Below are 14,707 nucleotides of genomic sequence, written 5' to 3' on the forward strand. Positions count from 1 at the left end.
GTTTTCCATACAACACCCAGTGCTCTTCCCCTTAAGTGCCCTCCACCATCACCACCACCTCTTTTCCCCCCTCCCCCTTCCCCTTCAACCCTCAGTTCATTCTCAGCATTCAATAGTCTCTCAAGTTTTGCATCCCTCTCTCTCCCCAACTCTCTCTCCCTCCTCTGCTCCCCCTGGTTCTCCATTAGGTCTCTCTTGTCCTGCAAGCTTTTTAATGTCTGTTGAGTCTAACAGTCTTTAAATGCTTCACGAATAATATGCTTTTGACAAACAACATGGACATTTGTATAGTTCTGGTTCTTACTAAGTGCCAAGAGAGGTAGGGTTCTTTTTTAACATTCTGGGGAAGGAAAACAAAAACAAAAACAAAAACAAAACACCCAGGATGTGAAAGTCAGAAGACCCAAGATTCATTGTAGAAGCTTGGCCTAATGCATCTGGCATCATAAGTGGTTTCCACCATATTTATCAGTTATATAAAAAAGCTGATGTGTGGTTTATATTAGGAAAAAATTTCTCATACTCAGATCAATTATTTGAGAGCACCTTTCTTAGTTATTTGTGGGAGATCTGTTTATTTTTCCCAAATGTAAAATAATACCTATAAAAAACTGTCATTTCCTCTTTCCCTTTGAAGTCATGGATGTGTTTTTTAAGAAAATGGGCTGCTTTACAAAATTCATAATCCAACACATTTTTTAAGTTATAACTTATGATAAAGGCATTATGATTGGCACTGTGCAGGATACAAAATCATAAGATTCAAACCTATTTTTACTAGTTTACTAGAAACATTTTTACTTGTTGGAAGACATATGCATTAAGAGGTTAGTGAGAAGTTACAGGAGGCTTGAAGTAGAAAGCATTGGGATTCAGTCAATGACAACGGGTTTCGTATTTATTATATCTGACTTGGTGCTTGGTTCCTATAAGCAGCCAACACAATGTTTTTATTTAACTTGTAGTTAACATTGCTAAAAATTGAACCATACTGGTTTTATATGCAGAGTGGGTATATAAAGCTTTCGGGTTAGATTTGAGAGTAGCTTTTTTTTTTTTAAAGAAAGTCTTGACTTCCATAACAAGGGCGACTTTTTATTTAGAGGGGTTCTTAAAATATGATGTAATGTCAACATTTGTAATGGAATGTTTCAAGCATGCTATTATATGGTGTTCATAGAAACTGCTATGTCTCTTGATCATCTTTATCTGTAGTAAAGTGTTGACTGACGTGTAGTAATTTAGGTGACATTTTGAAGGAGGGTATAACTGAAGGGCATCAATAATTGGATATGAAGAATAACTATAATAGTGAAACACAGCATTGTTAAAATAGTCACATGTGTTGACTAGATTCTAGAAAAGATCTGGAATCTTATTCAATTTGGTCGTTTGAGAGGGAGGAAATTCAGGAAATCAAAATGACATTACTTTTATTTTGACCTTAAGACAGGCTTTTTTATTATCTTGAATACAAGGTCATAGTTTTCCATACTGATACTGGTCGTTGATGCTATTTTTATTTCACAAGTCAATAGTGTTCTCAGAACTAGATGAGGCAACAGGAGAAACAGGTGTTACTAAGGCCATGTTTTGCCTGGGTATCCTTCGTATTAAACCAAAGCATCTCCATCAGATTGGCAAATCCTGTCAGTTTAACAAGGACTCCTAGATTTGGGAAAGAGTATTTGTGGGGTAGATGTTGGGATTACTCTACAGTAGATGCAATCACAAGACAACAGTGGTTTGTGTTCTGTATGATTTGCACCAGGACTATGATTAAACTGCAATGCTGGATGGGCATGAGTTAACTGACAGGTCAGCGGATGCCTGCGTGTGGCTGAAACAAAGATAGACTCCATGTTATGAACAGGAATTGTTGATTCACAGCTTGTATCACTGTTGACACACATTAGGACACATCCCTTGGCTGTTGCTTACAGAAGCGAGGCTGTAGGTTACACGCAGGGAACATGCAGGGCTATAGGCCTGCATACGCATTTTTCTCCCATTCAAGAAACTTAGTTGGGGCCCCCGGGTGGCTCAGACCGTTAAGCGTCCAGCTTCAGCTCAGGTCATGATCTCATGGTTAGTGGGTTCGAGCCTGCGTTGAGCTCGCGTTGGGCTCTGTGCTGACAGCTCAGAGCCTGGAGCCTGCTTTGGATTCTGTGTCTCCCTTTCTCTCTGACCCTCCCCTGCTCGCACTGTCTCTCTTTCTCTCTCTCAACAATAAATAAACAAACAAAAAACATTAAAAGAAAAAAGAAACTGTGTTAGAATGCAAGGGAATTCAGTGATAAATCTGTTCAAATTTCTAAAACAAAGGTCTCCCTCTCTGACACTCCGCTGCTCGCGCGTGCTCCCTCTGTCTGTCTCTCTCTCTCTCTCTCTCACTCTCTCAACAATAAACAAACAAACAAAAAACATTAAAAGAAAAAAAAACTGTGTTAGAATGCAGGGGAATTCGGTGATAAACTTAAATCTGCTTAAAATTCTAAAACAAAGAAAATCTTGTAAGAACTTTGGTCACAAACTGTTAATATTCGCTTAATTGAGATAGAGAGAGACACTTGCTAGTACAACAGCCAGTGGCTGTGCCCCTGATGTGAACCCCAGCAGGGGACATCCTGGAGACAGACACCCATCATTCTCTTGCTACCTCCCTGGCTGGTGAAGAGTGGTGGAAGGGCCACAGGTCTGCCCACAGCCCCAAGCCTCCTGCTTCTCTCCTCTGTCCTTACCACCTAATAATTTGTCGCACAAATGTAATTACTTCTGAATAGAACCCCAAACAAAAGACTATTTGCTTTTTTCATACGTACTTTTTTTTTCCCTACTACCTTCAGTAGTTAATCTGGGGAATCACCATTTTAATGATTTAATTAGGGAATAGACCACTCAGAAAGACCTAATTTGGGGAATATTTAAGTTTAAAAATTATTGCACTTGGAACACTAGTGTTTATTCCATAGCTATACAGTATTGGGGACACATTTTATGGTTCTTATTCTGTTATTTAACTTGTCATCCACACTATAAGAAACAAATAGAAGGGAAGAGAGAAGCCAAATAGCCCTAGACCAAAGGAAAATAAATACTATTTAAAAAGATTCCCCAAAGAACAACAATGTATGCACCATAATTCTGAATAGAAACTAAATTTCAAGTGAGAAGCAGTGTGACAGAAGTGAAACCTTTTTAGAAAAATAAAAAAGATTGTTCTTTTACTCAAGAGACTTTCTTGTTGCTGAGCTATAATTTCCATTCAAAATCTCTGCCTCTACTTGGGTGCTTGGATTTTGAAGTCATAGAATGTAGGAGAATGGTGACAATCTCATAATTAGGACAAAGTATCATTTGTAAAGGTACTTGGATCTGAATAGCCAATTGATAAGGAAATAATTCTCTCTTGGACTGTGAAAGAAATTTTTGGTGGATTGCAATATTTTTTCCCCACAGCAGAGCTGTTTTATTGTACTCAGTCATTAACGCTTTCAACTCTAGTCAATTTTTCTACCTGGAAAACTCGAAGACCAGTGGCTTTGCCTTTGTGTGTATGTGTAAGAAGGACAGAAACAGAAAGGAAGTGAGGGAGGCCTGTGAGGTATGAAGAATGGGCTGATTTGAATGATGTTCAGACTTGGGTAGATGTGTTGGAAAGACATGACATGTTTTGTTTGCTTGGTTGTAAGTAAACAGAAAAAGCCCTTGGACATTCTTTTCATTAAACCCGTGTATTCAGCATCTGTTCTCTTAGATGCTTAGATACCAAAGACAAAATCCAATCCTTGGCACCAGAGCGCTTAGATTTAGTAGAGGGAGACTGATCTATATAATCGAAGGGCATTCATAGTGACAAGGGCTGTGTAAGAAATCTGCAGAGGGCAGGGTGGAGGCTCAAAGGAGGGAGTGGTCAATTTGGCCTAAACCAAGGAAGCTGAAAAGATGAGATGGGTTCATTCACTCAACAAGTGTGGCTTGAGTGCTCACCCTACTGTGTGCCTAGCACTGTTTTAGGCACCAGGGATAAAGCAGCGAATAAAATAGGTGCTTTCTCCCATAGAACATACTTATTGTGGGCTGGGGGACAAACGTGTCATAACTAAGTAGGCAGATAAATGCAGGAGATAATTACAGATAGCGATGAGTACCAAGAGCAATCAAGTAGACTAATGTGATAGAGGATAACATGGAGAGGAAGCAGGGTATGCTAATTTAGAAAGGATGGTCAGACAGAACAATGGAAACATGGTTTTTCATCTATAGGAATTCTGCATATGTTGCTTCCTCTGTTTGGAATATTCTCCCTGCAATCCCATCACCATTAATCACCCCTAAAAGCCATTAATCAAAACATATTACAAATAAATGGAAATTATAATTGAGGTAAAAGCTACAAAGGGTATATAGGGCTATAAATGCCCATAATGGGATGCTTTTAAAAAGCAGGTTTTAGGGGCACCTGGGTGGCTCAGTTGGTAAAGCGTCCGACTCCAGCTCAGGTCATGATCTCGTGGTTCATGGGTTCAAGCCCTGCATTGGGCTATATGCTGACAGCTCAGACCCTGGAGCCTGTTTTAGATTCTGTGTCTTCCTTTCTCTCTGCCCCTTCCTGGCACTTACTTGCTCTCTCTCTCTCTCTCAATCTCTCAAAAATAAATAAACATTTAAAAATTTTTAAAAAATGAAATGCAGGTTTTATTATTCAGGTATGGTAAAGCTGACAGATCAGGAAGCAACTATCATTGAAAAGATACTTTGTTACAGTTCCCGAGAGGAGGAGGGGCCCAGAATAGCCTTCGGAACAACAAGGGGAAGCACATGGGTTGGTGGGGAGGTTGGAGGAATGAGAGGGGAGCACAGACAAGAGGCCTTTGTTGTGGCTTCTGGGGGAAAGGCAAGACAAAGCAGGGTAAGCAGGCTTATGATTATCTGGTTTGAATAGTTTAAGCAAGGCTCTGGGACGTATGAGTTGTCTCTAATTGTCCAGTACTCAGCCCTGGGATAATTAGAGTACAGGAATATTGCCTCTGGAGTGTAGAAGCCGGATACAAGGTGTACTCTTCAACAACTTATTTGTTATCTGTAAAAATTGGCTAGGCCTGGGAGGGCATGTGACACCCCCAATGCCAGCACGTCAAGAATACATAAAATAAGAAAGTGTAGTTAATACACATTCCCATCCAATTTTTTTTGCCAAGTTAACATCTGCTCTTCTTTTAGCTATGACTCCATGTGGGTTCTCAGAGAAGCCTTTACTAACTGTCCACTCTAGGTCAAATCACCCATTATGGGCATTTACAGCCCTATATTCCACCCTTCGTAGCTTTTACCTCAATTATAATTTTCCATTTGTTTGTAATATGTTTTGATTAATGGCTTGCTCTTCCAGTAGAGTTTATATACACTCTGTTTGGCCTGGTACTTGCCTATTTTTTCTCAACATTATATTGCCAGTGCCTGCTGTGGTCTTGGTACAAGATGTGAATGCGTAGCCCATTGAAATGGCTGAAGCCATGCCAGGGTGGGTGGATTTTTATCGGCTAGGGTAAAGAGATCATAGCATCTAGATCATAGAAGGCTATAAAGTATTAGTGAGTTTGGCCTTTTAACTGTAAGGAAGTGGGAACCCACTCATGGTTTCTCTCTCTCTTTCTCTCTGTCTTTAACTGAAGTATAGTTGACACATAGTGTTTCAAGTTTCAGGTGTACAGTATAGTGATTCAACAAGTCTATATGGTACGCTATGCTCATCACAGATGTAGCTACCATCTGTCACCTAGAACGCTATTACAATACCATCGACTGTATTTCCTGTGCTGAATTTTTTATCCCTGTGACTTATTCATTCCATATCTGGAAGCATATATCTCCCACTCCCTAAACACATTTTGCCCATCCTCTTACCTCCCTTCCCTCTGGCAAGCATCAACTTGTTCTCTGTATTTATGGGTCTGTTTCTGCTTTTTGTTTGTTTGTTTGTTCATTTGTTTTGGTTTCAGATTCCATGTAGAAGTGAAATCATATGGTATTTGTCTTTGTTGGACTCATTTCACTTAACATAGTGGCCTCTAGGTCCATCCTAGACATCCATATTGTCACAGATAACAAGATCTACTTTTTATGGATAATATTTCATTGTGTGAGTGGGAAGTGTGTATGTACCACATCTTGATCCACTCATGATTGCTTCCATATCTTGGTTATTGTGAATAATGCTGTAATAAACATAGGGATGTACATATCTTTTCAAATTAGTATTTTCAGGTTTGGGAGGGGGTAAATAGATAAATAAATGCTGATTTCATGGTATTTCATCTTTTAATTTGTTGAGGAGCCTCCATATTGTTTTCCACAGTGATCGCTCCAATTTACATTCCCACCAGCCATGTGTAAGGGTTCCCTTTTCTCCACATCCTCACCAATACTTGTTATTTCTTGTCTTTTTGATACTAACTATTCTGACTGGTGTGAGATGATATCTCATTGTGGTTTTGATTTGCCTTTCCCAGATGATTAAGTGATGTTGAGCATCTTTTTATGTGTCTGTCAGCCATTTGTATATCTTTTTTGGAAACATGCCTAATTAGGTCTTCTACCCATTTTAAAATCCTATTTTTGGGGGTTTTTGGGGGGATTCAGTTGTATAAATTCTTTGTATATTTTGGATATTAACTCCTTTCACATACAACATTTGCAAGTATATTTTTCTGTTCAGTAGGTTGCCTTTTCATTTTGTTGATGGTTTGCTTCACTGTATGAAATCTTTTTATTTTGGTGTAGTCCCAAAAGTTTATTTTTACTTATGTTTCTTTTGCCTGAGAAGACATCTAGAAAAATATTGATGAGGTACATGTCAAAGATATTATTTCATATGTTTTCTTTTTGGAGTTTTATGCTTTCATGTCCCATATTTGGATCTTTAATCCATTTTGAGTTTACTTTTATGTGTGGTATAAGAAAATGGTACATTTTCATTCTTTTCCATGTAGCTGTCTAGTTTTCCCAACATTATGTATTGAAGAGACTGTCTTTTCCTCATTGTGTATTCTTTCCTCCTTTGTCATATACATAAATAAACTTACCATATAAGTATTAGTTTATTTTAGGGCCCTTTATTCTGTTCTATGGCTCTATGTGTCTCTTTTTGTGCCGGTACCATAGAATTTTGATTACTACAGCTTTACAGTACATTGTAAAATCTGAGATTGTGATAACTCCATCTTTGTTCTTAAGATTGCTTTTTGCTATTTAAAGTCCTTTGTAGTTCCACATAAATTTTAGTATTATTTGTTCTAGTACTATGAAAAACATAGTTGGTATTAGGTAGGGATTGCATTGAATCTGTTAGATTGCTTTAAGTAGTATGGGCATTTTAACAACATTAATTCTTTCAGTTCATGAGCCTGGAATAGTTTTCCATTTGTTTGTGTTGCCTTCAGTTTCTTTCATCAGTGTTTTACAGTTACAAAGGTCTCTCACCTCCTTGGTTAAGTTTTTTCCTAGGTATTTTATTCTTTTTGGTACAATTATAAATGGAATTTTTTTTCTTAATTTCCTTACTGCTACTTTGTTGTTAATTATAGAAACATAATTGATTTCTGTATATTAATTTTGTATCTTACAACTTCTGATAGTTTTGGGGGGGAATCATTAGAGTTTTCTACATATCGTATCATGCTATCTGAAAAATATGTGAAATTTTCAGTTCTTCTGTTCTTTATCAATTTGGATGCCTTTATTTCCTTTTCCTTTCTTTAAAAAAATTTTTTTAATGTTTATTTATTTTTTGAGAGAGAGACACAGAGTGTGAATGGGGGAGGGTCAGAGAGAGGGAGACACATAATCTAAAGCAGGCTCCAGGCTTTGAGTTGTCAGCACAGAGCCTGACGTGGGGCTTGAACCCACGAGCTGTGAGATCATGACCTGAGCTGCAGTTGGCTGCTTAACTAACTGAGCCACCCAGGCACCCCTTCTTTTCCTTTCTGATTGCAATGGCTAGGATTTTCAGTTCTATGTGGAATACAAATGGCAAGAGAGTACATTCTAGTCTTGCTCCTGTTCTAAGGGAAACTCTCAGTTTTTCACCTCTGTGTATGGTGTTAGCTGTAGGTTTGTCACATATGGACTTTATTATGTTGAGGTATGATCTCTCTAAACCCACTTTGTTGAGTTTTTATCATGAAAAAATGTTGAACCTTGTCAAAATCTTATTCTTTACCTATTGAGATGATCAGATGATTTTCCTTCTTTATTTTGTTGACATGATATATCATGTTTATTAATTTGTGGTTATTGAACCATCCTTGCATTCCCAGAATACATTGCAGTTGATGGTGGTGAATGATCCTTTTAATGTATTGTTGAATGCAGTTTACTAATATTTTGTTGAGGATTTTTGCATCTATGTTTACTAAGGATGTTGGCCCATTTTCCTTTTTTTTTTTTGTAGTATGTTTGTCTAATTTTTATATTAGGACAATGCTAACCTTGTATAATATATTTGAAAGCTTTTTTTGCTCCTCTGTTTTTTTGGAATAGTCTGAGGAGAACAGGTATTAACGCTTCTTTAGAGGCACCTGGGTGGCTCAGTTAAATGTTCAACTCTTGATTTTGGCTCAGGTCACAATCTCACAGTTTGTAAGTTCAAGCCTCATGTTGGGCTCTTCACTGACAGCATAGAGTCTGCTTGAGATTTTATCTCTCCCTCTCTCCCGCTCCTACTCTCTCTCTCTCTCTCTCTCTCTCTCTCTCTCTCTCAAAATAAGTGAATAAACAAAAAATACCTTTTAAATGTTTGGTAGAATTCACCTGTGAAGCTGTCTGGTCCTGGACTTTTGTTTGTTGTGAGTTTTTTGATTACTGATCTGTTTTCTTTACTAGTAATTGGTGTATTCAGAGTTTTGGAAGATTATGTATGTTTCTAGAAATTTATCCACTTCTAATTTATTGACATATCATTTTTTATAATAGAACCTCATTACACTTAATATTTCTGTGGTGTTGGTTGTTACTGGTCTTGTGTTTCTTATTTTATTTATTTTGTCCTCTCTCTTTTTTCTTGATCAAGCTGAGTAAAGGTTTATCAAGATTATTTATCTTCTCATATAACCAGCCACTGGTTTTATTGTTCTTTTCTATTGTTTTTTAAATCTCTATTTCATTTATTTCTGCTCTGATCTCTATTATCTCCTTACTTCCAGTAACTTGGGCTTTGTTCCTCTTTCCTATATCCTTTAAGTGTAAGGTTAGATTTTTAAAAAATTTTTTCTTGTTTCTTGAGGTAGATCTTATTACTTTTAAACAGATGATCAATATGGTCAGATTCTTGTAAAAAGAGAGGTTTCAGAATTTGATACTGGAGGCAGAAATGTTAATTCAGAGCCCTGTTGCAGGAAGTCTGGATAGGAGATGATGAGGAACAGAATAAGAACTGCTAAGGAGGAAGAACCAATAGGATTTGATGAATGACTGGTTATAAGGAAGGAATATGGGCCACCTTTTGAGATCCTGATGTGGATGGTTAGAATGTGATAATCCAATCGCATCTCCATCCATCCCATTTTATAGGATATCCAAGAGAAGATGCCCTCTAACAGCGAGTTGGGAAAATGAATTCGGAGTCAAGAGAGGTTTGGGCGGCTTATATAAATGTGGAAGTTATTAACAAGTAATCCGTTTACAATTCAACTGTGTTTTTTACTTTGGCCATCCTTCTTTTCCCTGACTTAATGGTACAGCTTATTTATGACTTACATTATCTAAAGGGAACACATTCTTCATTTTGACCTCCTTGTATCAGTGTTGAGTCAGGGTTTATGAATGCTAAACAGCAGTGCTGAAATATACGCTATTATTCCTTGCCCACCAAATCTACCGTCTACCTCTCATGTGCCAAGTTGTGTGTGGTTAAGAGCTTTTCATTCATTATCTCCATGAGACCCCATGAGCCCATTGAATTCTCCATTTTGTAATTGAGGAGCAATGGGAAGTTCAGTAACTGACCAAGGTCATGGTCAATGGTAAGTATTAGGGCTGGATTTGAACCAGCTTGACTTGATTTTATACATGGCCCTTGCTCTTCACCAGTGTGGGCTGCCTCCAAGTGCCTGTGGCTGCTGCTGATCTGTTCTGCCCCTGAATCCAGTTTTTCTTCCTCTTTCTCTGATATCTAAAAAGACTTTTTTCAAAATAAATCTGTAAGTATATACACAAAAACATTAATAGTGATTATCTCTGCATGGTGAAACATGAATGAGTTTTGTTTTCTTTTCCATACTTTGTATTTCCTGAATTTTATGGAATAAACATTTATTACTTTTTGGAACTGGAAACACAATGGCACTATTTTCATAACAGTGATTACTTTTTTCCATGCACAGTATTACAGGTGGGCATTTAATGCAATTTAACCATTTAACTTTCCATCTCCCCACATCACATTTATGAAGCATCTTTAAAAGCAGCATTATTGGTATTATTTTGCTTACACATAGTCTTAGCCAAAAGGATAAGAGGTGATGATTTTGCTTAAAGTTCCCAAAGCCCCAACAAGAGGAATGCATATTGTGGTGTCATGACCTCACTGAAGGTGTTTTTTCTTTTTTCCCTGAACTCCCCATTTTATACAGTTTAACTGTTAAATATGTTAAGTAAACCTCTGACACATATAGAAAGCACTGGGGATTTGGGGAAATTGTTTTTAAGTAGAAGAGAGGAGAAATGAAAAGGTAAAGATAGGGAACAGACTTTTAACTGATATTTTTCTTGTACGTAAATATGTGTCCATTCAGTTCCCTTTTGCTGTTCAGACAGCCATTGACACTTATCCTTTTAGCTTCTTAGTTTTCTACTAATATGAAATACTTCATTAGTTTGGATTTGGGGGTTACATAAAATTATGTCCTTAGGAAAGGAAAACATTTCACGACTGGGGAAGCAGGCATTCAGTGATACCTTTGAAAGAAACACAGCAGAAAAGAAGCACAATTAAGTTAAATTAATTCTCTGGTTCTTCATAGTTTTGAATCGGTCTGCTTTTAAGTTGTAGGAATCCAATCGGAAGAAACCCAGTATCTCTCTACAAAGATACAAAGATGCTTAATAAGGAATATTTGATTGCTGCTGGATAATCCACTCCCAAACTTGTAGTTGTATACACCATTTGGGCAGGAGAACAAATGGGAAAAAACATTTTTGGTGGGCTCTCCCTTTCCATCTGTAACTTTGCTGAGTTTAGCTGTTTCCTTCCACTTCTGTGCATGCTAATCTGTCTGTGCAGTGCTGCTGGGTGCTGCCTCAGGACCTTGAGCCATGCCTTGGGCAGTTGCCTGGGGTACTTGAAAAGCACTGACATCACCCCGACTTTGTCCATCATGCCTTTGGGGGACTGCAGAGTGATTTACTGGGACACCGAAGTCATATTCAGGACCCTGAACAGTTAAACTTGTTTCATAGATATACCAACCAGAAACAACATTTATCCTTAGGAGTTGGTCCTAAAGTCCTTTATGGAAGCAAAGGTTATATAGTCTTTCCTTCCAGAGTAAAATTTACCAATCCTTAAAAGTAAGATTTGGAGAACAAGTTTAAATGTTATTTGAAATAATTGGTGCAAGAGTCAAAATCTTCAATATCCCTTTGATAAAATCTTCCGAATGGGAAGCCAGGGTACTTTGCCTGAATGGCTGTGAGTGGACTCAGTCAGGTATTTGAGTTGTAGTGGATTTTAGTGATCCTCTGTAGTTTATTTTGAAGAGAAACATTTATTCCTTTTCAATTGTTTTGGCAAATAGAGCAATTAAGAGCCAGAATCTTATGCTGATTCCTGAAGTTATCTAGCTTGACTCCCTGTTGGAATATAATTAAGGTGTCATGTCCCACTCAAAGAAATAGAATCTAAAGTGGAAAAAAAGAGTCAAGTGTCTGTGGTGATGCTGCTGCTGTTACTCAATGAGCTGTTTTCAGTTTCTTTATTAACATTTTGTTATGTAGAACAGCACCGTCCTATAGAAGTATGATGGGAGCCACATCTGTCATTCTAAATTTTCTCGTAGCTACATTTAAAAGAAGTAAAAAGAAAGAGATGAGATTAATTAGTAACATATTTAACCTACTTTATCTAGAACAATATCATTTTAACATATAATCAATATAAAATTATTAATGAGATATTTTACATTCTGGCTTCCTTATTCCTGGCATTTGGTATTATCTTTAACACTTATAGCACCTCTCAAATCAGACTAGCAATGTTTTAAGTGCTCAGTAGCCACTTAAGGCTAATGGCTACCATGTTGGACAGCACAAAATAAGAACATACTCCTTTAAACTTTTAAATATTATAGAAACAAGTACATTCAAATAGAATACAAATATTTTAGAAAGAGTTCTTAATATTCTTAGATAACTAGAAAAGGGGAAATATGTTGAAAATTACTTAAATAGATTAGTGGAGTGAAATAGCTATCTGACGGTATTTTACATTCCTTAAGCTATTCGAAAATATTGCTCACGTATTAAAACGTCCAAGTTAATAATGGGGGGGTGCGGCAGGATATTCATTCTACTTGAAATAGGTAAGTTTTCTATCAACAAGCCTGTGTGCCCACTGTGATTCTAGAAGAGTTAAAGGAAGTTTGCACAGGAGCCCTGGGCCCCATGGGAGCATTATTTTAGAGCCCTGGCTATAGGCTCGAGGACCAGTGAAGACAGGGAAAATCCCTCCAGAATGAGCACGGCTACAGAAGCTCTTTGAAAAAGAAGGAAAGATTGTCATTGGCTCTCTGAATTTTTGAGGCTAACAAAAAAAATGAAGAACACTTATAAGTTGTTCATCTTAGGTAGGTTTAATATAGAATTATTCAGGGCAAGAATCTTTTCTGTAAGATTTCTTCATTTCCTGAGACCTTATGTGTAAAAATGTGTTTTAATTTCATTAAGTCAAGATGGGTTGTCTTATTTTATTTTTTTAAGATGAGTTGTTTTAAAGATGTACTTAATTTGAAGTTTGGGCAAGAGTAGAGTCAGTCTGTCTTCAAATAGCTTGTGTCACGACTACCACTTTACCTGCACTCACATTTTCTTCAGTAGAACAGACTGCCTAAGAGCTACAAAATAAGGTAAGGGTAAAAAATCAGTGTTCTTCATTGGTAAATGTTTTTTAAAAGTTGCAAAGTAACAGTTTTGTAGTGAAACCAGAAACTCCTTTCAACCCCTTTATTAAGGTTTCTTTAAGTATATGGGTTTTAAGAGGGGCAAAATCAGGAGAAAAGATGAATTCTAGAACAACAGTTCTCTGCCAGTCTTATAATTAAGGGATTTTTTGTTTGTTTGTTTGACTTTATCAGTGGAGTCCCATTTCCCCCATGCCTGTCATGCAAACCTTAATGAGTCAGTCTAAATTTCTTGCCTGCTCTTTCTTGGATTAATTTCTAAGAGCTCTTTTTTCCCCCCATTTTTGTTTTATTTTATTTTTTTGGCACCCAGGAATTAAATAGCTTTAATTACTTGGATCTGTACAGACTTGCTGACCTCTTTAACCTCACTTTGCTGGAGAAGGCAGTGATCGATTTCTTAGTGAAACATCTCTCTGAGCTCCTGAAGAGTCGCCCAGAAGACGTTCTAACGCTTCCTTATTGTCTGCTCCAGGAGGTTCTGAAGAGTGACCGCCTGACCTCCCTGAGTGAAGAGCAGATCTGGCAGGTAAGGGCGCTCTGCACGGGCCTTCTTTTTGCAGGGAGAAGGCATGGAATTGTTCAACACTGAGCAGTTGAGGAACAATGATAATTGTTTGGTTCTCCTCCGAGCCAAAGTCTTAGCAGTCATGATGGGCAAGTGATTGGAGAACACCAGTCCTTTAGATCCCCAGGCCTTGGCCTCTGCTCAGCTTAACTCAAGGAATCATGGCTATGGTTCCTTAGACCCTTGCTGGGGGTTCCCTAAACCTTAAGGGGGGAGTTACGTCAGAAAGAGTCAAGAATTTTTTTCTCCTGATAAAAATAGTTTCTTATAGTGAGCATGAGAAAAATAGATTGTCAGGTGCTATTCATGTATATTTAAGACCAATGAAATCAGAATAGATTCTGGGCTTTCATGTAAACAATTCAGAAACATTTCTGTGTTGCAGCAGAGAGCTGCTGGGACCTTAAATGAAATGAAGTTCTTGCACTACAGTGGAAAAACCTCCCTCCTTAGTTCATTCTGCATTCATTGCTATTTTCCTAAGCCCTGCCTTTCCACTTGACATAGCATTGTTTTCAAATATCCTCTGTCTAGGGGATGGGAGGATGTTTTGTATTTTCAAATTGATTATTCAATTTAAATCCCTTTCTACTCCTCCCCACTGACTTTACTTGAGAATCTATATGGTGTCTTTGGGAAATAGTCAGAGCTCATCTTACCCCCTTCATTTAACATTGTCTACCACTCTCTGAACACTGGCTAGCCATCTAGCTACTTCTGGGGCAGCGTACCTTCAAGATTTCATGATGATTTGAAAGCAATTTACACACAGAATATGAGGAAAAATATGAAGTCTTCTATTAGCTGACAGCACAGTAAATTCCTGGTATCTTAGCAAATGACATTCCAAGAGAACTCCAACTCTGGCCAAAACAGGGTCAGAGGAAGCTGTTAATTATCCAGCATGTGACTCAACTGACTGATAATTTTCCTGATGTCTTTCTCCTTTATTTCTTTCTTTATA

At 37.6% G+C, this 14,707-nt stretch overlaps 1 protein-coding gene across 3 annotated transcripts in view; it reads left to right on the top strand.

Annotated features, from left to right (window-relative positions):
* KLHL32 (kelch like family member 32) overlaps positions 1-14,707 on the top strand; it is a 253,306-nt gene that overhangs the window by 143,524 nt on the left and 95,075 nt on the right. For 2 of the 3 annotated variants that reach the window (XM_029944612.1, XM_029944614.1), the window contains one exon: positions 13,489-13,704. In XM_029944612.1, coding sequence (XP_029800472.1) covers positions 13,489-13,704 — 216 coding nt within the window. The remainder of the gene's footprint in view (positions 1-13,488; positions 13,705-14,707) is intronic. The other variant, XM_029944613.1, reaches the window with a different exon arrangement.

Source organism: Suricata suricatta, chromosome 7 (assembly GCF_006229205.1).
Source record: "Suricata suricatta isolate VVHF042 chromosome 7, meerkat_22Aug2017_6uvM2_HiC, whole genome shotgun sequence".
Classification (NCBI taxonomy): Eukaryota; Metazoa; Chordata; class Mammalia; order Carnivora; family Herpestidae; genus Suricata; species Suricata suricatta.